The sequence below is a fragment of the Schistocerca serialis genome, chromosome 5 (genome assembly GCF_023864345.2).
Source record: "Schistocerca serialis cubense isolate TAMUIC-IGC-003099 chromosome 5, iqSchSeri2.2, whole genome shotgun sequence".
Classification (NCBI taxonomy): domain Eukaryota; kingdom Metazoa; phylum Arthropoda; class Insecta; order Orthoptera; family Acrididae; genus Schistocerca; species Schistocerca serialis.
The window spans coordinates 238,524,527-238,545,424 of record NC_064642.1 but is presented as its reverse complement, the minus strand read 5'-3'; the positions used below and the strand labels follow the sequence as shown (position 1 = coordinate 238,545,424).

At 41.7% G+C, this 20,898-nt stretch overlaps 1 protein-coding gene across 1 annotated transcript in view; it reads left to right on the top strand.

Annotated features, from left to right (window-relative positions):
* The first annotated feature begins 1,167 nt into the window (after window positions 1-1,167).
* Window positions 1,168-20,898, top strand: part of LOC126481064 (neural proliferation differentiation and control protein 1) — a 1,141,454-nt gene continuing 1,121,723 nt past the window's right edge. Inside the window, exon 1 of the mRNA XM_050104548.1 lies at window positions 1,168-1,299. Coding sequence (XP_049960505.1) covers window positions 1,230-1,299 — 70 coding nt within the window. The 5' untranslated portion in view covers window positions 1,168-1,229. The remainder of the gene's footprint in view (window positions 1,300-20,898) is intronic.

Sequence of the window (20,898 nt, the reverse complement as noted above, 5' to 3'; positions counted from 1 at the left end):
TAATCAAATCAAATAATACATTAGGTTCAGCCAAGCAATATTTTTTTGGGAGGACAGTTCAAAGCAGTAGCAGTTTACGCAGTGGTAGGATTTAATGCTGTTTCCTCCACTGTTTCAAAGAAATTGTGAAATTTATGCAGAGCTATAGCTCATTGTTGTGGTTAGTCCCTAGTTTCTTGCGTATCCCTAGCACTCGCGCCGCGCGAGTCGAATGTCGTGTGATTGTTCGATCAAGATCGGTACTTTATCGAACGTTGCTACGTATCGGGAAATCTCTAGTCCGTTCGAACGCGAGTATCGTTTGCCCTGAGGTGTTTATAACTGTGATCCCTGACGAAATGTACCGGAGAAATAAGCGCTCAGTAAGGAGTTGGGAGATTTACAGAAAACTGTAATAAGGGAGATCTCGAGGAATACGGGATGTTTTCTTTTTCAGTTACTATCTGGTTCACTCAAACATTAGAGGTAAACGTGACCTACCCCTTCCTCCGTACCCTATAAACACTTATGTATGTTCTTGCATTATTGACATTCAGAGGCAGAAAAAAATATTGTTTGTTTCAACTATAAGTGATTTTATCTATTGAATAACTTTTTCAATAGGTTAACTAGCAGTGTTACGACTGGGCTGTCCTTATAGTACAGTACACAAAATGAGACGTGATGCATTATTCTGTTTCTTGTCACGTAATTCACTGATAAAATACTATAGTGCGCAACGAATGAAGTAAGAAAGTGCGCGTTTCTTGCCCCTCGTTATAATCGCGGCGACATTAGGATATGCTTTTCTTCCATGACGTCAAATGGCTCTGAGCACTATGGGACTTAACTTCTGACGTCATCAGTCCCCTAGAACTTAGAACTACTTAAACCTAACTAACCTAAGGACATCACACACATCCATACCCGAGGCGGGATTCGAACCTGCGACCATAGCGGTCGCGCGGTTCCAGACTGTAGCGCCTAGAACCGCTCGGCCACCCCGGCCGGCCTTCCATGACGTCGTTCACAACACTGGAATGTACTTCTAATTGTAGCGTCAGTTCTTATCGGTGGCCACGTGATGTTGCCGCGGAAGCGGACGAAACAGTTGACGGTCGCCGGAACTCGTGACGTTTAACTGCACAGAATGAAGCAGCAAGCGCGCAGTCGAATGGTGCTTCGGTGGCTAGACTAACGTGTGTGCGATGCTGAGGCGTAAATGACATAATTGACGAAATATAAACGTAATGTTCGTATACGTTCTAGCAGCGTTGATAAGTGTTGGTTCTTGCGAAGATGCAGACAAACGTTTTGCAGGTATGCTTAGCGAATAACTTACAGCTTTTTTTTTGTCGTTGACATATGTTCGTAACCAGCCAGCTGCAAGTACAATATAAGATTGTGTTTATTATATTCCACAGTACGCATAAACCTGAATAATCGCTAAACAAGTACATTTTTTAATTTTGTTAGTGGTAACTCTCTTACAACAAACGCACTGGAATAGCATGTAGCTTTCGGCCAAAAAATCACTAATTCCGGTATAAAACTGTGTCCGTTGCTTCCCCTGAAAACTTTGAAACCCGCAAGTGTTTATTGATTTTCCAGAACCGCCTTTATTCCGGAACTGAGAGAGGCGTAATGGCTTCTTGATTACAACGAAAATGTCTATTGGCCATATTTCCGTCAAGACGTTTGTGCATAGTTGATTGTTCAAGGGTCGTGTGTTCTTTTATTTATTAACTGTCATTCAAACCGTTACAATTATAGATAGAAACTTGCGTTACTGTAAATGACAGATAAAACATGTATTTACAGATTTTATATAGGCGTGATCGTCATAATTTTACTACAAAAGTAGGTTACTAAGGACTCCATGCTACTAAATGCCTAATTCGTGGTTCAGTCATCTGGTCCCAGTTGCAGGCTGTCCGTTTAATGGCTTCCAGGGAAACAAAAACATGATTTTCAATATTTCATATAATTATTGACCGAATTTAAAATGCTGTCATAATCTACTAAGAGATATAATCTTATGTTAAAGATTTAACACTGTAAGCCAAGTATTATAGTTAGCAACTAAATACATGCTTTGAGGCAGCATAACGCGCGGCGCGCAAATTACCCAGTTTATAGCCATCCAGTATATGATAATGAAAGCACTCAGTGACTTCCAACAAACTTTTCACATAATTTCAAACCTTTACGAAACATTTTCTCGTGACGCTCATCACAGAATGATGACATGTTCGGTGTTCATGCAGTAAAACTGACGCATCAGGCATGGAAAATTTAATTTAGTACTTCCATACTACTTACTACAGATGACTTGAAGAGACGTGACGTCATAAACAGTGATATTCGTGAAAAAAACTAGCTTTTGCTTTAAGAAAAGCACAAATTACCCGTCTTAACTCATCCAGTGTTTGATAATTAGAGCACTAACCGATTTCCAACAAACTTTAAACATAATTTCAAATCTTTTCTAAGATTTTCTCACTTGTGTGCTTAACGTTAAATATTTAACACATTAACTGTCTTGCAAAGTAATCTATTTTTGAAAATATAATGTTAAGTTGATAGATAAAACATCTACTCACCAAGTAGTGGCAGGAGCACACATATAAAATGTATTAAAGTTTGCAAGCTTTCGGAGCCGGTGGCTTCTTCAAGGGTTGAAGGGAAAGGAAGAGGGGCGAAGAAAAGGACTAGTGGAGTTGAGGAAAATGGGTCGAGTCAGGAAAATCACAGGCAACAGTCGCTTTTCCTTCATCAGCACTCACACGCGAATACGACCAAAGCGTCATTAGGTTACGACGTGTTGTCTTTACTGACCATTTCAATGTGCACTTCACTTGCAACTTGTGCTCGTATTTTGCATGTGTGGGCTCAAATAAGTGACCGTAAAAGTGAGCTCAGATCAGTAACATAGCAGTCGACAAGAGCCGCAAAATGCATTGCAGCTGACGGTGAACGTTTTGAACATCTTTTCGTGAGGAAATGTACACAGTTAAACAAAACATTAGATCACAATATTTCATTTACTCTCACTTGCATTTGTTCTGTTCCCCATTGTTTTCATCAGTTTCCTCGGAAACTGTTAAGAACGGGACATATGTTCATTTGACGTTTATTGTTCAGCATCACTAATACTATCACACTTCAAGACACGTACTCTTCCTCCTGACTCGCCCAGTGCAAACCAGATGTCTGGTAAGTTTGAGAACATAACTGCGGTGCATAAAATACTGGAAACCCGCTTGTTTCGCAAATGTAGTGAAAACGTGATGTAAAAAATTAGACATCCAAAACATAGGTTAACTTCATTTCATTGTATCTAAACATCAGCTAAAACGAGCATGAAACGATCGTCAAAGATTATCACAGAGATATCACAATATGCACCATGGAAACTATGTTATTCAAGGAAAAAGGTAATGGAATTGTTTATTTAACACGATTACATTAACTTTGTAATAAATACTTTATGACAATGTTTAAACTGTATAACATGCAGATCCAACTTCAAAGGTCGCATGTAAACACTGTAAAATGTATTATCGTAATACAAATATGGAGAATCATGGAAGTTAGCATCATGAGACAAATAATTATATATCATCATCACCAGTTATCTGCTATATTAGCAGGTCCTTTGCCTCTCCATTTTAAGCGATCCATTGCTTCCTTCTTAAGGCTTCTGTATGTTGTACCGTCCATCACGTCATCCAGTATCTGGAATCTCTTCCTTTCTCGCTTCCTTTTCCCTTCTACATAACCTTCTAAAACTGTTTTTATCAATCCGTCATTGTTACTTAATATATGCCCAATCCAATTTCTTTTTTTTCTTTTTATTACATCTAGTAAATATCTTTTCTCTCCCGCTCTTCTCAGTACCTCTTCATTTTTTACTCTGTCCATCCAACTTATTCTTTCCATCCTCCGCCATGTCCACATCTCAAAAGCCTCCAGCCTTTCTCTGTCTTTCGTCCTCAAAGTCCATGTTTCAGCGCCATATAGAAGAACATTCCATAAAAGACATTTTATGAGTCTCTTCCTGAGTTCTCTGTCAGACCGCTGGAGAAAATTCTCCTTTTCTTATAGAACACCTCTTCTGCCATTGCTATCCTTGTTTTAATTTCTGTGGTGCGCTTCCAGTCGGCGTCTATCCTGCTTCCAAGATACTTAAAATTTTGCACCTGTTCTAGTATTTCTCCATTCAGCATAATTTTTATTTCTTTATTTCCTCCTAGTACCACTACTTTTGTTTTCTTTGCGTTAATTTTCATTCCATAATTTTTTCCGTTAGCTTCAATGGTGTCCAGCAAATCCTGTAATTCTTTTTCCCCTGTGGCTAAAAGGACCATGGCATCAGCAAATGTGAAACACCCTACTCCTCTACCTCAAATTTCTACTCCTTTGTCATCTAATGAGCAATGGTCAATCATATTTTCCAAATAGAGGCTGAAAAGAGTAGGTGATAAACAGCATACTTGTCTTACTCCTTTTCCTAGTCCGATCCAGTTTGTACTTTCTCCTCTCACTTTAACTGAGGCTTTTTGATTAAGATTTAATGAGTTTACAAGTCTTCTGGTTTTCCAGTCCACTTTCTTTTCCCTCGTTATAGTCGCTAGCTTGTCCCAAACCACATCGTGCGGTAGCGTACTCGCTTCCCACGCCCGGGTTCGATTCCCGGCGGGGTCAGGGATTTTCTCTGCCTCGTGATGACTGGGTGTTGTGTGCTGTCCTTAGGTTAGTTAGGTTTAAGTAGTTCTAAGTTCCAGGGGACTGATGTCCATAGATGTCAAGTCCCATTGTGCTCAGAGCCATTTGAACCCAAACCACATTGTCAAATGCCTTTTCTAGATCGATGAAGCACACATATAGGTCTCTTCCATTTTCAGTAAACCTTTTTCGCAAGATTCGTAGGACCCCTATTGCATCTCTGGTGCTCGTATTCCGTCTAAAGCCAAACTGCTCCTCGCCAAGATTCTCCTCCATTACTTTTCCAAGTCTTTTATTAATTATTCTTAACCTTTGGCTGCATGTGAAATGAGGCCGATTGTCCTGTGCTCGCTGTATTTCTTGGTTCCTTGTTTTTTCGGTAATGGAATCATTACTGTTGTCAGAAAGTCCTCAGGCCATTCTCCACTGTCATATATTTTATTACATAACCTCAATATTTCTCTCATTCCGTCTTGGTTCAAGCATTTTGACATCTCTACCGGTATCGTATCTGTACCTACCGCTTTGCCATTTTGCATTGCACCTATGGCAAACTTTACTTCTTCCATTATGATGGTTGGTCCTTTCTCGTCATCACTTACACTGTTGTGCGATTCAAGTTCCAGAGTTTCTGGTTTGCTATTGTGTCATATAGCTCTTTTAGATATTCTTCCCATCCCTGGAGGATAATTATATAACGCACCACATATTAAACAGTTAATTGCCTCACGAGGTTTAACTTCCATGATTCTTGGTATTTATATTACGATAATGCATTTTATGATGTTTATATCCGTGTTTTGAAATCTGATCTCCATGGTATACATTTCAAACACTCTCCTATAGTATTTATTGCAAAGATAATGTAATCGGGTTAAATAAAAAATGCCTTGTTCCTTAACGTATCATAGATTACATGGTGCACATTGTGATGTCTCTGTGCTGATCTTTGACGATCGTTTCACTTATGCTCACAGTAGTTGATGTTTGGATACAGTGAAACGAAGCTTACATCTGTGTTAGATAATAGCCCCACTACTTTTGCCAGACATGCAAGTTTCTAGCCTTTTTATGTACCGCAGATATATTCTCACACTTACAACATAACTGGTTTGTATACAATGATATGTACTTTTCGACGATGACTTATGTTTCACACAAATCCGACGATTTTTTGACATGTAATTTAACAACTCGTGCATTTAATAAACAAATTTTTCCTTTTTGTAAATTTTTCCCTGCTTTTTGTTATTTGTACATTTTATTGTTTATTTATTCCAGTGTAACACTTGAAAATGGCCTAAGACCGAAATCTTGATAGTGAATAAACGCAATACGTGCAGTCAAATGGCGGAAACATCTATTTGAAAATTTTATATGTCTGAGGCTCCAGAAAAAGAGAAAAAATCATGATGTCTGGGGTGATATTTGACACCTACGTTCTGGAGGTGACGGGATGATTCCGTAATGGAAGTACACCCTTATTGTTAACGTTAGATATCGTCTGCCACACGTCTAGTCTGTAAACCCCGATGGTGGTGGCAGGGGTTGGTGTGGTTACAGGTTAAAATTACGGCAGCGCATCTGTTCTTTGTATACTCTCACTTTCACTTCAGGGATGTGATCGAAAGGGGACCTTGCACTCATATTAGTGAAAGCCTTTGTACAATTGTATCCAGACAAATTTCACCGAAATTTAATACTGCTGTAGCTCAACTTTTTCTTTTTTTTGGTGCCTTTGTCCAACGGTTTCGCATGTTCTACATGGTTAAAGTCGGATTTGAAAGGGTTAATTTAAGGGGTGGCCGGATGCCCTTCCTGTCGCCACACCGGGACGCGGATGATGATGACGATGATGATGATAGTGATGAGGACAACACAAACACCCAGTCCCAGGGCAAAGAAAATCTCCAACCCATCCGGGAATCGAAACCGGGACCCCGTGATCCAGAGGCAGCAACGCTAGCCACTAGACCACGAGCTGGACAGAGTACGCGAAAGAACTTGCCCCCCTTCTAACAGCCGCGTACCGCAAGTCTCTAGAGGAACGGAAGGTTCCAAATGATGGGAAAAGAGCACAGGTAGTCCCAGTATTCAAGAAGGGTCGTCGAGCAGATGCGCAAAACTATAGGCCTATATCTCTGACGTCGATCTGTTGTAGAATTTTAGAACATGTTTTTTTAGTCGAGTATTATGTCGTTTTTGGAAACCCAGAATCTACTCTGTAGGAATCAACATGGATTCCGGAAACAGCGATCCTGTGAGACCCAACTCGCTTTATTTGTTCATGATACCCAGAAAATATTAGATACAGGCAACCAGGTAGATGCTATTTTCCTTGATTTCCGGAAGGCGTTCGATACAGTTCCGCACTGTCGCCTGATAAACAAAGTAAGAGCCTACGGAATATCAGACCAGCTGTGTGGCTGGGCTGAAGAGTTCTTAGCAAACAGAACACAGCATGTTGTTATCAATGGACAGACGTCTACAGACGTTAAATTAACCTCTGGCGTGCCACAGGGGAGTGTCATGGGACCATTGTTTCCCACAATGTATATCAATGACCTAGTAGATCGTGTCGGAAGTTCCATGCGGCTTTTCGCGGATGATGCTGTAGTATACAGAGAAGTTGCAGCATTAGAAAATTGTAGCGAAATGCAGGAAGTTCTGCAGCGGATAGGTGACCCTTAACATAGACAAATGTAATGTATTGCGAATACATAGAAAGAAGGATCCTTTATTGTATGATTATATGATAGCGGAACAAACATTGGTAGCAGTTACTTCTGTAAAATATCTGGGAGTATGCGTGCGGAACGATTTGAAGTGGAATGATCATATAAAATTAATTGTTGGTAAGGCGGGTACCAGGTTGAGATTCATTGGGAGAGTCCTTAGAAAATGTAGTTCATCAACAAAGGAGGTGGCTTACAAAACACTCGTTCGACCTATACTGGAGTATTGCTCATCAGTGTGGGATCCGTACCAGGTCGGGTTGACGGATGAGATAGAGAAGATCCAAAGAAGAGCTCCGCGTTTCGTCACAGGGTTATTTGGTAAGCGTGACAGCGTTACGGAGATGTTTAGCAAACTCAAGTGGCAGACTCTGCAGGAGAGGCGCTCTGCATCGCGGTGTAGCTTGCTGTCCAGGTTTCGAGAGGGTGCGTTTCTGGATGAGGTATCGAATATATTGCTTCCCCCTACTTATACCTCCTGAGGAGATCACGAATGTAAAATTAGAGAGATTCGAACGCGCACGGAGGCTTTCAGACAGTCGTTCTTCCCGCGAACCATACGCGACTGGAACAGAAAATGGAGGTAATGACAGTGGCACGTAAAGTGCCCTCCGACACACACCGTTGGGTGGCTTTCGGAGTATAAATGTAGATGTAGATGTACTGCTGTAGCTAAACTACTCTCTGAATTATATTAATAATGATAACATCATCGTTGTCCCTCGGTATCTTTGGTGTGTTGAGAGCTGATAATACAGTTAACAAGTCAGAAATGTTCAAGATTTTGTTCAGTTAACAAACATAACTCGGTACATTGATCTCAATGAGCAGAGATAATCAAAAGCGAAAGTATCATTGCGGAATGCAGGAAGGCGTGTAGACGATCTATGCTTGATATAGAGGCTGACAGTTGAAATAGCCATAAGAAATTCATTGCAGTGAGTCTAAATAGACATAAGAATCCGATGTTTCTGATAGCGAATCATGAGAACCAGCAGCAACCGCCAGATATCAAGTGGCTTCCACCCTATTCAAGATGGGGTGGCCTCAATAAATATAGCTGTGGTTTGTTATCGGAAGAGCCTTAATGAGCTGTAATACATTCAAGGACACCGTTTTCAAAAACCTTTTGCAATCGATAGCTGAACATGATCCTAAATAAAAGCAGACGTGGTGCAAAAAATGATATAATGTCCTTGGGGATAAACTCCACAATCACTGGTTTTAAAACTGATTTATTACGCCTCTTGAGCTATTAATTTTTTTAAATGAACGGTTTCGATTCAACATGAACCATCTGCTGACTGCTGATCAGTGGGCCTCTCGCTCCAAAACCTGGACATAATAGACAGCAAAATAACTAATTAGCAATTAATCTACTTAAATACAAAATGTTATGCCACAGTCAAACATGAGATGCAACGGAACGCACCTACTGTATCGGTTACAAGAGTAACCTGTCACACTGTCGGCAAAGTTCGTATGTTGCGTCACATAACAAAATAATGGATTGGTAGAAACCACTTTATTAGTATAGCCCATAAGGCTCTGTCAACAGTTGGCGTCTGGACCATTTGTCACATTTGTATAAAACGTGTACAGTCTCAATGAATTAGTATTCATTATTTGTATAGTGAGAACATTGTTATTGGATATACTTACTTAAAATCTGTGGTTCGTCAAGGTTACAAGATATTATAAAAACATGATAATTTAGAAGACGGCGGCGTTCATCTCTGTAGCGTTGCTGTAGCCCTGCCTTAATAATGGCTTGCTCACTCACGTGATCGCTGTGTTGGGTTTTGTGCCGCGATCCAGTCAGTCGTCTGCTGACTGCTGATCAGTGGGCCTCTCGCTCCAAAACCTGGACATAATAGACAAATGGTTATAAATACCGACAAAACTGTATTATTTTTATATCATTTGGGTCGCTGATCAGGAATTCGGTGTCGGAATTACATAATTCAAAACGGCAGATACAGTCTGGCAAATCAAAAATTATAAATATATCGGATTCAAGTAAAACTTCGGACATTAAGTACTGTGAGGCCGCTTATAACAGATTATAAGTTGAAATTTCTGTACTGAAATGTTTTTATTCGATATTTTACGTTTTTTCATTCGAAATCATGGTCACATTCGTCGTTTGTGTCATTATTGCTTTGAGAAGGATCACTGTCTGATTGTCAAATGCGAGGTGGTTCGAAATTCAGGTCTCTTACCTCAGGTGGCTTCTGTTTATCTTCTTCGATTGTCATTTTCTGATCTCTTGAGGTGGATGAGTCCGAAGGTACCAGAAGCCGATGGAATTCGATTTGCATCGTTATCGCACGGGAATATTTACGTGTCAAATCTTCTGGGTAACGCCGGGTATTCTTAATCCGAGCTATCTGCGGATCTTCAGATAGCCGTCCAATCGGCAACGGACCAACTTCGATCATAGCATATCTATGCATGAAAACTATATGGAATGATGTCGGCATTGGGCGTTATTGCAGAATATCGAGTGTCCCATGAAGTTGGTCTCGAAATGTGTTTTTTTTTTTCATAGTTATTGACAGATATGTCTTAGTTCTGGAGTTCTCAGTACAAAATTTGAGTAGTTCTGCAGCATTTCGCGAAACAAAAAAACAATATTACTCGTGGATATATTAATGTTATAAAAAAATACTGTTCGGTTTGCGAAAAAATTATGATCACAATTCGACTAGCTCCCCAAGAATTCTACAGGAGACCCTAATGACTTTCTTGTGCAGATAATAGTTCGTGAGATAACTGCAATAGTGAGGGATGCGTTTTATTGTGTGGCACTGCCATCCGGTGCAAAAATGACCGGCCACTATAGTTCAATTCTTTTATCTTGGCGGCTCGCGCATACCCGTCCAGACGCGGGAGATTGCTGCGTTGCCAGTTGCACGCGTCAAGAGAAGCAGCGCCATGGTATAGTTCGCAAGCTTACGTTTAGGGGGGAGCGCGCAGTTCATGAAGTAAAGCCACCAAGGCCGCATTAACTCTTTCGCTGCTACAAAGACGCGCTCCGTGCATTTCGCGCTGTGCGCGATTTTGTCACTGCACTGCAGACACTGCACTGCAGACACATGATGTTCCGACTGCTTTGACACACATATTACTCGATTCCACAAAAACTATTTCGCCCAAAAATTCGATTTTTACACATCTTCTTGACTGATACCTTCCCCCCATAAATGATTTAATTTTGTTTCGTTGTTCAACGCAGTTATTATGCAGCATTAAATATAGTAAACCATGCACGAAATTTTGAAGAGTTGGCAGAGGTAAAAGTCCATAGAGTATACTTTCCATATGGTCGATTTTAGTTGCCACAATGTTGAGAATGAAATGTGGATAAGATACCTAAACTTCATATAAAATTTACTGTATAACAATATCTCATTTCTTTTAAGTATCACATAGGTGTCGTATGTAATATTGAGAAATATTCCATCTTTCGCGACTGTAACAAAAGTTTTATTTACACCGGGCGCACACAAACAGCATTTATTTTCTATAACACTGATCAGCCGGCACAAACGTTGAATATTGTGTTATCGCAGCACAAAACTACGAAAGGTGACTTGGCAATGGAGGAGACAAAATACTGTCCACTGAAGATGCTTCAAAAGAGAGAAACGCGTCTGGTCTAAATAAGCTGCTTATTACAGTTGCAGAAGAGGAATATATTTCAATACCATTGGTAAAACTGCGACTGTGGAACAAAAACAAGAAAGAGAACATGAGTACCATTGTGTAAGTGCCATACCTTCTGTTGATTAAAGTGCTCTAAAATAAAGCCAAACGCGCCCAGTGTAAATAAAACTTTTATTACAGTGGCGAAAGACGGAATATTACATACGACACCTATGTGGTACTTAAATTAAATGAGATATTATTATACAGTAAATTTTATATGAAATTTAGGTGTCTTGTCCACATTTCATTCTCAACATTATGGCAACTAAAGTCGACCATACGGAAAGTATACGCTATGGACTTTTACCTCTGCAAACTCTTCAAAATTAAGTCATTTATGGGGGGGAAGGTATCAGTCAAGAAGATGTGTAAAAATCAAACTTTTGGGCCAAATAGTTTTTGCGAAATCGAATGATAAGTGTGTCAAAGCAGTGGGAACACTATGTGTCTGCACAGGCGAGCAGTGCAGTGATGACAAAATCGCGCACAGTGCGCAATGTGGGGAGCACGTGCCTGCAGCAGCGAAAGGGTTAATGAAGAGACAAAGCACTAGAAATTTCAAAAAACTGCATTCAAACGAATAAAATTCGTGAAGTAAGACACTTCGATATTGTTTTTAAATAAAGAAAATATCATGCACTGCATAAGGTTTGAACTCATAACCTTACGCTTTGTAGCCCAACACCTTAACCGTTACACTAACGTTAATCGTCGGGCTCCAATATTCCATAAGGAGTCTAACAGGTCACGCAAAAGACTGACAAACACTGTTGGTATGACTATAAATTACTCATGCTTCGTCGAAGTACAATAGGAAATAAACAGTTACCGCTGTTCTTTATTGCGAAAAAGCGGTTCGTGAGATTGATACAAACACCTTTCCTTGCTGTCGTCTGAGTTAGGAGTCTTATTGCTTGTTTGGTTTAAGTAATTAATAGAATGTGAAGCAATTGGTATAAAGAATGCTTTTTCCAAACTTTCTATAAAAGGAAGTCTGCTATCAAGACATTGCTTTTGTTCTATTACTTTTGGCTGACTGTGTTTTGTGACGTCAGATGCGCAGAACGAACCTAAACTCGGCCGCCAACATATATGACACGCACTTTAAAAGAGTTGTAACGTGTGCAGACAATTACATTTCAACTAGTTAGGTCCACTATTACGGTAGTAGCAGAGCCACTCAGAGAACGAGAACCACACAGAGGAAATTATATAGCTAATGGTTTGGTTTAAGTCGATATGTCATCACACCGGTTAAAAATGCCATAAATACACCTTCTGGAATTCTACCCACCTTATTTTCTCCTGAAAATAATTATACACAAACAAATATGGAGAATTTGTTGTTGTTGGATTCACTGTTTACCGTCAACTGTCACTGCATGTATCATATAGACTTGAGACTGGAATGTTACGACAGTATTCGGCAAGTCTACACAAGATTTAGCGGGACTCAAGTCGGAACATACGCACTTTCTTCCTTTTTTTTCCAATTCTGTCCAGCTTTTGAAGCGAGTTGGGCCAATATGCGCCGCCGTGTACAAAGGGCCGCGCAGGAGGGCTCCTTCACCGCTGTTAGTCGCAGCGTACGCGTTACAGCCGTCACATTGCTCACTTTCTCTCATCTGTAGCCTTGGCTACCTTAACGTCTTGGAGGAGCTTGAAATTTATGCCCACAAACTGCAAGATCGAAATCTAATTCTTAGTGAGCAGAACAAATCCAATCATAATTCCAATTTCCACATTTTTGACGACTTACTCTGGTGATGATTGTAGCGTACACTGATAAGCCAGAACATTACGACCACCTGCCTAATAGTTGGTATGTCCACCTTTGGCACGAATAACAGTGGTGATGCGTCGTAATATGGAAGCAATGAGGCTGTGGTAGGTCTTTGGAGGGAGTTGTCACACACACGTCACATCAGCACACACAAGCCACCTAATTCCTGTAAATTCCGGGGAGGGGGGCGATGAGCTCTGACGAAAGGCTCAATCGCATCCAAGATGTGTTCGACCGGGTTCAGCTCCGACGAGTTGGAGGGCCAGTACATCAATTGGAACTCGCCGCTGTGTTCCTCGAACTATTCCAACATTCTCCTGGAATTGTGACATGGAACATTATCGTGTTAAAAAACTACATAGCAATCGGGAAACATGATTATCATGAAGAGATGTACGTGGTCTGCAACCAGTGTAAGATGTCCACCTGAATGTTCCCCAGAGCATAGTGGAGCCGCCGCCAGCTTGTCTCCATCCCGCAGTACAGCTGTGAAGGAGCTGTTCCCATGGGCATGGGTTGGGGTTGGGTTGTTTGGGGAAGGAGACCAGACAGCGAGGTCATCGGTCTCATCAGATTAGGGAAGGATGGGGAAGAAAGTCGGCCGTGCCCTTTCAGAGGAACCATTCCGGCATTTGCCTGGAGTGATTTAGGGAAATCACGGAAATCCTAAATCAGGATGGCCGGACGCGGGATTGAACCGTCGTCCTCCCGAATGCGAGCCCATGGGCATGGAAGAAGGTTTCAAGGCCACCAGACCATGTAACGCTGTGTCTCCGCGCCAGCGTCCCGTAGACGATAGTCATACGCCCATTTCACTCGTAGTGGTATTAACATCCGCACATGCGTGGGTTGTCAGTTGCGGAGGCCCATTGTTAGGAGTGTTCGGAGGCCTGTGTGTTCAGACACACTTCTACTCTGCCCAGAACTAAAGTCTGATGTTAGTTCCGCCAAAATTCGCTGACTGTCCTATTTTTACCAGTCTGCTCAGCCTACGACGTCCGACATCTGTAATGAGGGGTGACCCCCAACCACAAGGCGTCTAGCTGTGGAGAGAAAGTTGGAAAGTTGTGGTAAGGTCTTACGGGACCAAACTGATGACGTTATCGGTCCCTAAGCCTACACACTACTTAATCTAACTTCAACTGTCTTACACTATGGACAACACACACACACACACACACACACACACACACACACACACACACACACACACACACACACACACCCATGTCCGAGGGAGGATTCGAACCTCCGACGGGGGCAACCGCACGGACCGTGACAAAGCGCTACGCCGCGCGGCAGTTGTGGTTTCGCCACGAGCTGAAGACACCCACCACAGCACTCCTCGAACAACAGGCAACTCGTGCAGTTTCCGAAATGCTCGTGCCGAGGCTTCGGGCCATGAGAATCTTCCCACTGTCATAGACAGACCACGCGCCTTCCCCATTCTACACAACACACGGACAGCACGCTCACCGGTACTACATGCACCCTCCGTGTGTTTGACTAGCAGTCATTCTTTGCTGGGTGACGCTGCTATCGCTTGTACGAGTTTATATCGATAGTAGTTCGGTGGTCATAACGTTCTGGCCGATCAGAGTGTGTATATCGAAAGCGATATACGATGGAAAATGTGCAGTGCGACATCTGTAACATGTACGCTGCGAGTGACGGCAGTGAAGGGGCCGTCCAGCGCTGCCCTCTGTCCACGACAGCTGTTAGCAGGACTGGTTCTATCGCGGCACAACACCCTGTACAGTGATCATATGAGGAAGCAAGCCATGACGAAGACAGGTGTACAGCAACGCCATTCATATGGACGCCACCGTCTTGTAACTTAATAAAATTTTTGATGTATGTATTTACGATGGGCGTTCAATAAGTAAAGCAACAATTTACTTTCTGAAAGAAGGTCGGTTTTATTACTATGTTTTTCAACATAATCTCTGTTCAGTGCGATGCACTTACGCCACCTTACTGAAAGGACCTGTATGCCCGCATGGTACCACTCTATTGATCGATGTCGAAGCTATCGTCTTGCAGCATCGATAATTTCTCTGTCAGCCACTTATTACTTCCTGAGGGTAGCACAATATACTTCAGAGTTGATCGCTGAACCATGAGGGAGGTTGTCAAACAGAATAGCCCCTTCAAAATCCCAGAAGACTGTTGCCATGACTTAGTCGGCTGAGAGTGCGACTTTGAACTTTTTCTTCAGAGGAGAGGTAGTGTGGGGCCAGTCCATGGAATTCCGTTTTGTTTCCCGTTCGAAGTGATGAACCCACGTTTCATCACCTGTGACAATGCTGGACAAAAAACTGTCCCGATCAGCCTCGTAACGCGCAAGCAATTCCGCACACATGATCTATGTTCCTCTTTATGGACTTCTGTTATGCGGTAAGGCACCAAGCTGGCACATACCTTTGAGTCCTCCAACCAGTGGACGAGTGTGTCAGCACTACGACGTCCACTTGTGCAGCGAGGTTGTTGATTACGATCCGCCGAGCACTTCGAATGAGTGTATCCGCACGTTTCAACGTTGCAGGAGTCTGAGCTGTGGGCGGTCGACTGGCAAGCGGATGGTCGGACAGCTTCGTGCGATGATGCCTGCCTCTTCGCCCAACGACTCACCGTGCTTTCGTTCACCGCCAGGTCTCTGTATACATTCTGCAATCTCCTGTGAATGTCTGCGGTCACTGGCTTTCCAATAAAAGGAACTCATGACAGTTCTCTGCTTGGAACACACCTCCGTTACAGACGCCATTTTGAAGGCTACGTATAGCACCTCCGCCCTTTGGAACTTCACGAAGCGGGAATATTCCACGATGTTTCACAACAAATTCCACATTTTTCCAACCGAAAATGGCTGAGAAAAATGTGTCTCATTACTCATTTAACGCTCCTGCTATAATAATCTCTTAAGACCTGGACGAACCGCAGCTTTTGATTAAGTACCTACAAAAACAGTGTCCTCATTACAGAAACAATAATTGTTATTGATTCAGTTTTGGCGAATATTTTATTCAAATGTACCAGATGTCACCCTGTGGGGTATATCAGTAACGTGGATTCCGCAGAACCACTACTTCGTAATGTGTCGAAGCACGTAAATTTTGCTGCCAGTGGGACGGTTACTTTGTAACTGATACAGAGAGGAACGCTCCTGTGCATTCGATGTTTGGTTATGATAACGTTTTGTATTTTTGTGGAGTTATCTTAGCGTCGTCTATGGATCTGAGGATGGTTCGGGTCGTTGAACCGAATACCGGTAAATAAAAAAAGAAATACTGCAGCCAAGACGGTAATAAGTCTGTTTTAGAAGTCGTGTTTTCAGCTCAGAGGAGAACTCCTCGATTACGTTTTCCCTTCCCCTCTCTCATCACTGGTGCGTCGCAGAAATGCTCAGCAGTTTCTACGCAACATGATAATCATTTGGGGATTCAGCTGTCATTAACTTCACATTACTCGGTACAATAATTAGTAAAATAGCTAAGGCCTGTACCAGGTTACTTCCTGTTGTGCCGTTATTGTTTAGTGTGACTCATAAGTTTTTTTGTCAAGACGAGTCATAGGTGCGTGTTTTGAGAACACCAAATTATTTAACAAAAAAGAAGAGTCTCTCAGTTGGTGCTAAGGTAACGTCGCTGACAGGAATTTATACATTCTCAATTAGAAATCAAACAGCAGAATAAGTAGATATTCAACCAGTAAACTCCCTACCCCCGGTTCTTTAAAGAATCGAACTCCCATGGTTTTCTGCCAAAACAAACTCAGTGACAGCTCTCTGCTTGGAACGCAACTCCATTACAGACGCCATTTTGAAGAGAACGTATAGCGGTTCCACCTGTCGGAATTTTGGAAAATTCCACAACGAATTCGGCATTTTTCAGCCGAAATTGGTCGACAGAAAATATTTTGTATTACATACTGAACGCGCCTCAAATGTTGCCTGACCTTGGAGGATACAGTCTCTGAATTTTAACCGTAAACCTCTCCGTGATGCGCAATGCTTCTATCGTGCCACCGGCCATTGGAAGTTTGATGATCTTGACACACTTCCGTGTGCAAGCGGACCAGTGACAAATTGCGCCACTCTTCTTTAGATCTTCTTTCTGCCCATTCGTGTGCAGTAAAGGTAAACGTAGACACTGTCTACGGTACTTGGCAGGTACATTGGTACCGACCCACCACCATGTCATCCTCTACCAATGGCAACATTGGCTGCAGTATGAAGGGTCGCGGGGTCAGCGCACAACTCTCCCGACCGTTGTCAGTTTCCGTATCATGGAGCCGCTAGTACTCGATTATGTAGCTGCTCAGTCGGCATCACGATGCTGAGTGCACCACTTTCCATTCCTCCCACAAAGGAAAAATCCCTGGCAGTACGAGGTATCGCTTCGCCTAAATTGGTGTCTATTTTTTTGCGTTTTCGCGAGTACATTGTAAGACGAGTAGTTCGTTTCATCCACGTTTGTACTGTTTAATGTTTCAGTACTGCAAGTAGGCTGTTTATGTTTTCTTATTGGCAACGTTACGTAGCGCACTGTATGAAAATCACTGGCTGTGCTGTGTGCAGTCTGTGGCTAGATTGCATTGTTGTCTGCCATTGTAGTGCTGGGCAGCAGCAGCTGGATGCGAACAGCGCGTAGCGTTGCACAGTTGGAGGTGAGCCGCCAGTAGTGGTGGATGTGGGGATAGAGATGGCGGAGTTTTGAAATTTTTAAAACTGGATGTCATGAACTGCTATGTATATTATGAGTTTTCAACATTATTAAGGTAAATACATTGTTTGTTCTCTATTAAAATCTTTCATTTGCTAACTATGCCTATCAGTAGTTAGTGCCTTCCGTAGTTTGAATCTTTTATTTAGCTGGCAGTAGTGGCGCTCGCTGTATTGCTGTAGCTTGAGTAACGAAGATTTTTGTGAGGTAAGTGATTTGTGAAAGGTATAGGTTAATATTAGTCAGGGCCATTCTTTTGTAGGGATTGCGTTGCGCTAAAAATATTGTGTGCCAAGATAAGCACAGTCTTGTATAAATTGTTCAAAGGGGACGTTTCATAAGTACGTTTTGTGGCTGCCAGCGGTATAAGTCATTGCCTGTTGTGTCTTTGTTCGCGCGCGTCGTTATTGGGATTTGGAGACCTAACTTCTACAAATTTAGCTTGTCGAGAGGGCCCTGCTCTGTTTGAATCCCGCCAGTTCTGATGCAATTCAGGTCTGTCGTTACGATTATATCGTCTGTCGTCATGTCGGTAGATTCCATAGTTTCTTTCTTGTCGGTCACGTGGTGGAGAATTTCTCCCTGAATCGTAACTGCGCGCTGGACCATTACATCTGAAGTTATTTTTTCTCCCTTGATAATAATTATTTTGGTTCCCATATTGTCTGTTTCTCTGATTGTCTCTGTGATAATCATTACCGCGGAGAGGTGATCTTTCCCTGTAATTATTACTACTCTGCCAACGGTTGCCATATGGGTGGTGTCTGTTTTGGTCACGATTTACGTTGTAAGAATAGCCTTGTCGTGTATTATTTCTGTCATCGCGGAATTCTGACAGATGTGACCTGTAATTGTTGTGCTTCTGTTTCCGCGTTCCGCGGCTGTCAGTGTCAATTTCCAGTTCTTGTAACAGTCCCTGAAAAGCTTCAATGTCGTCTTTGCAACGTCCTGCCAAAATAATATGTCGTAAATGTTCAGGTAATTTGATTAAGCAAATGCGGATGAGTTCTGAGGTGCTGTATGGGTTTGACAGGTACTGATTCCTGTGCGACGTGTCTTCAAAATATTTCACAAGACTGGAAAATTCAGATTGTTCGAAATGTTTCATCATTATGATGCTATGTTTTACTCGGTCTTGTGTAGCTTGGGACCAATATGCTGAGAGGAAGGCATGGTAAAATTCTCCTTCACTGTGACAATCGTGAATGACCGATTGCATTGTTTCAGCTGGTTCATTCTCTAAGTAGCCACACATAAATTCTAATCTGTGCTGCAATGACCAGTTGTGAGGAAAACAATGAGAGAATTGATGAAGCCATGCTGGTGGATGAATGTCGTTGCCAGAATTCTTAAATGTTTTGAATTTTCGTGTAGTAATGAACAGCTTATAGTCAAAATCATCGTGTCGGCGAGTCGCATATCGGTCATTGTTACGTCGTTACGGCGGTTCCATTTCAAAATTCGGTGCACCTTGCCGATTTCTTTCATAATTTCCGAAATGCGCTGTGTTATTATTTTGTGGCTGTTCCGTATTTCCATGTCCCTCTTCCTGTATTGGGGCGCGAGTGTCCTCTGAAATACGTAATTCTTGTATTACCTGTATCAGCTGATCTTGTACTTCCCAGATTTCTCTTTGGTGTTGCGTATTAATTTGATTCTGATTTTGTTTGAATTTCCTAATTTGTTCGCACTCTTCTGTGTCATTAAAGACTACCGGTTTTGAGTCATTCAGATTATCATCTACCTTCGTAGATAAATTATTTAGCTGATCCGAAAGTTCAACTACTTTCTCTGATAATGAACTAATTTCCTCCATGTATCTTTCTGAACCAATTTTCAGAGTATCTACTGTGTCTTTTAAGTTTTCCTGAGTTTTTGCAAGTTGTGTAACCGAATCGGTAGATGCAACTGAGTCAATTTCAGCTTGCAAGGTCTCATGATTTTCATGAACAATAGTTTGCAGTTCTTTTATGGCTGCTTCGTGATTCTGTAATGCATTGTCATGCTGCGAAAAAATAGGTTGAAAATGTTCACAAATTTGTGTTTTTACGTCATTACAGACTTTTTGACATTTCGATTCAATGTTATGTAACTCAGTAGTTAAATCTTCACGTGTTTGTTCAAGCGTGGTGTCTAACTTCCGAAGATTTTGTTCCATTGTGTCTAACTTTAGAAGCTTTTGCTGTGTTTGTCTCTGATTTTGTTCCATTGTGTCTAACTTTTGAAGATTTTGTTCCATTGTGTCTAACTTTTGAAGATTTTGTCCCATTTGTTTCTGATTTTGTTCAAGCGTTGTGTCTAACTTTCGAAGATTTTGTTCCATTGTTTCTAACTTTTGTAGCCTTTGTCCCATTTGTTGCATTAACTGTAATAGCAATGCACTGGTGTCTGAAACATGTTCGTCAGTGCTTTTCGGCAGTGAAGTTGAAGTTGCACAGGCAACATTCACATTTTGACAAGCAGAAAATGTGTCTTGACTTATTTGAGAAAACAGTGAGGACCCAAAACCTGAGTCTACAGTAGTTGCAATATTGTGTTCTGTCATTTCGGATTCCTGAGGCGAGCTGTTGCCGACCGATCGATCGATAATGCTTCCCTGTTCACTACTTGTTTCACTGTCTACACCATTATTTGCCGCCCGCTCCATTTCCCTATGCACAATTACCAAATTACTACTTTGAACATTAGTTAATTCATTACACGGTGGCGCTAACACACTGATTTCGTCTTCACTGTCATTTCTCAGATTACTTTGGAGCCTAGTATTAAGTTTTTCACACGCCATTATTGTCACAATATTTCACACGACAACACAGAAAAACACAATTTGGAGAGCAAAAATAAGAGAACACATTAACATAGCACTGAAAATAATATCTAGTTAATTGCAAGCGCAGCTGCGAAATACTTGGTGCAAATCTACATGCATGCCACAACTATTTTACTGTACAACAATCAAAGACTGCAACTACAAAGGAGATTCTCTCTACAATTACGCGCTAGCAATAAACAATAGCTACACTAATTACACAGACTACAAGAAAAAATCAGAAGATTCCAGTGAGCTATCCTCGGCTAAGGGTCGACATATGAAACATCCCCTTTGAACAATTTATACAAGACTGTGCTTATCTTGACACACAATATTTTTAGCGCAACGCAATCTGACTTTCGTAAATCCCTACAAAATCCTGACTAATATTAACCTATACCTTTCACAAATCACTTACCTCACAAAAAT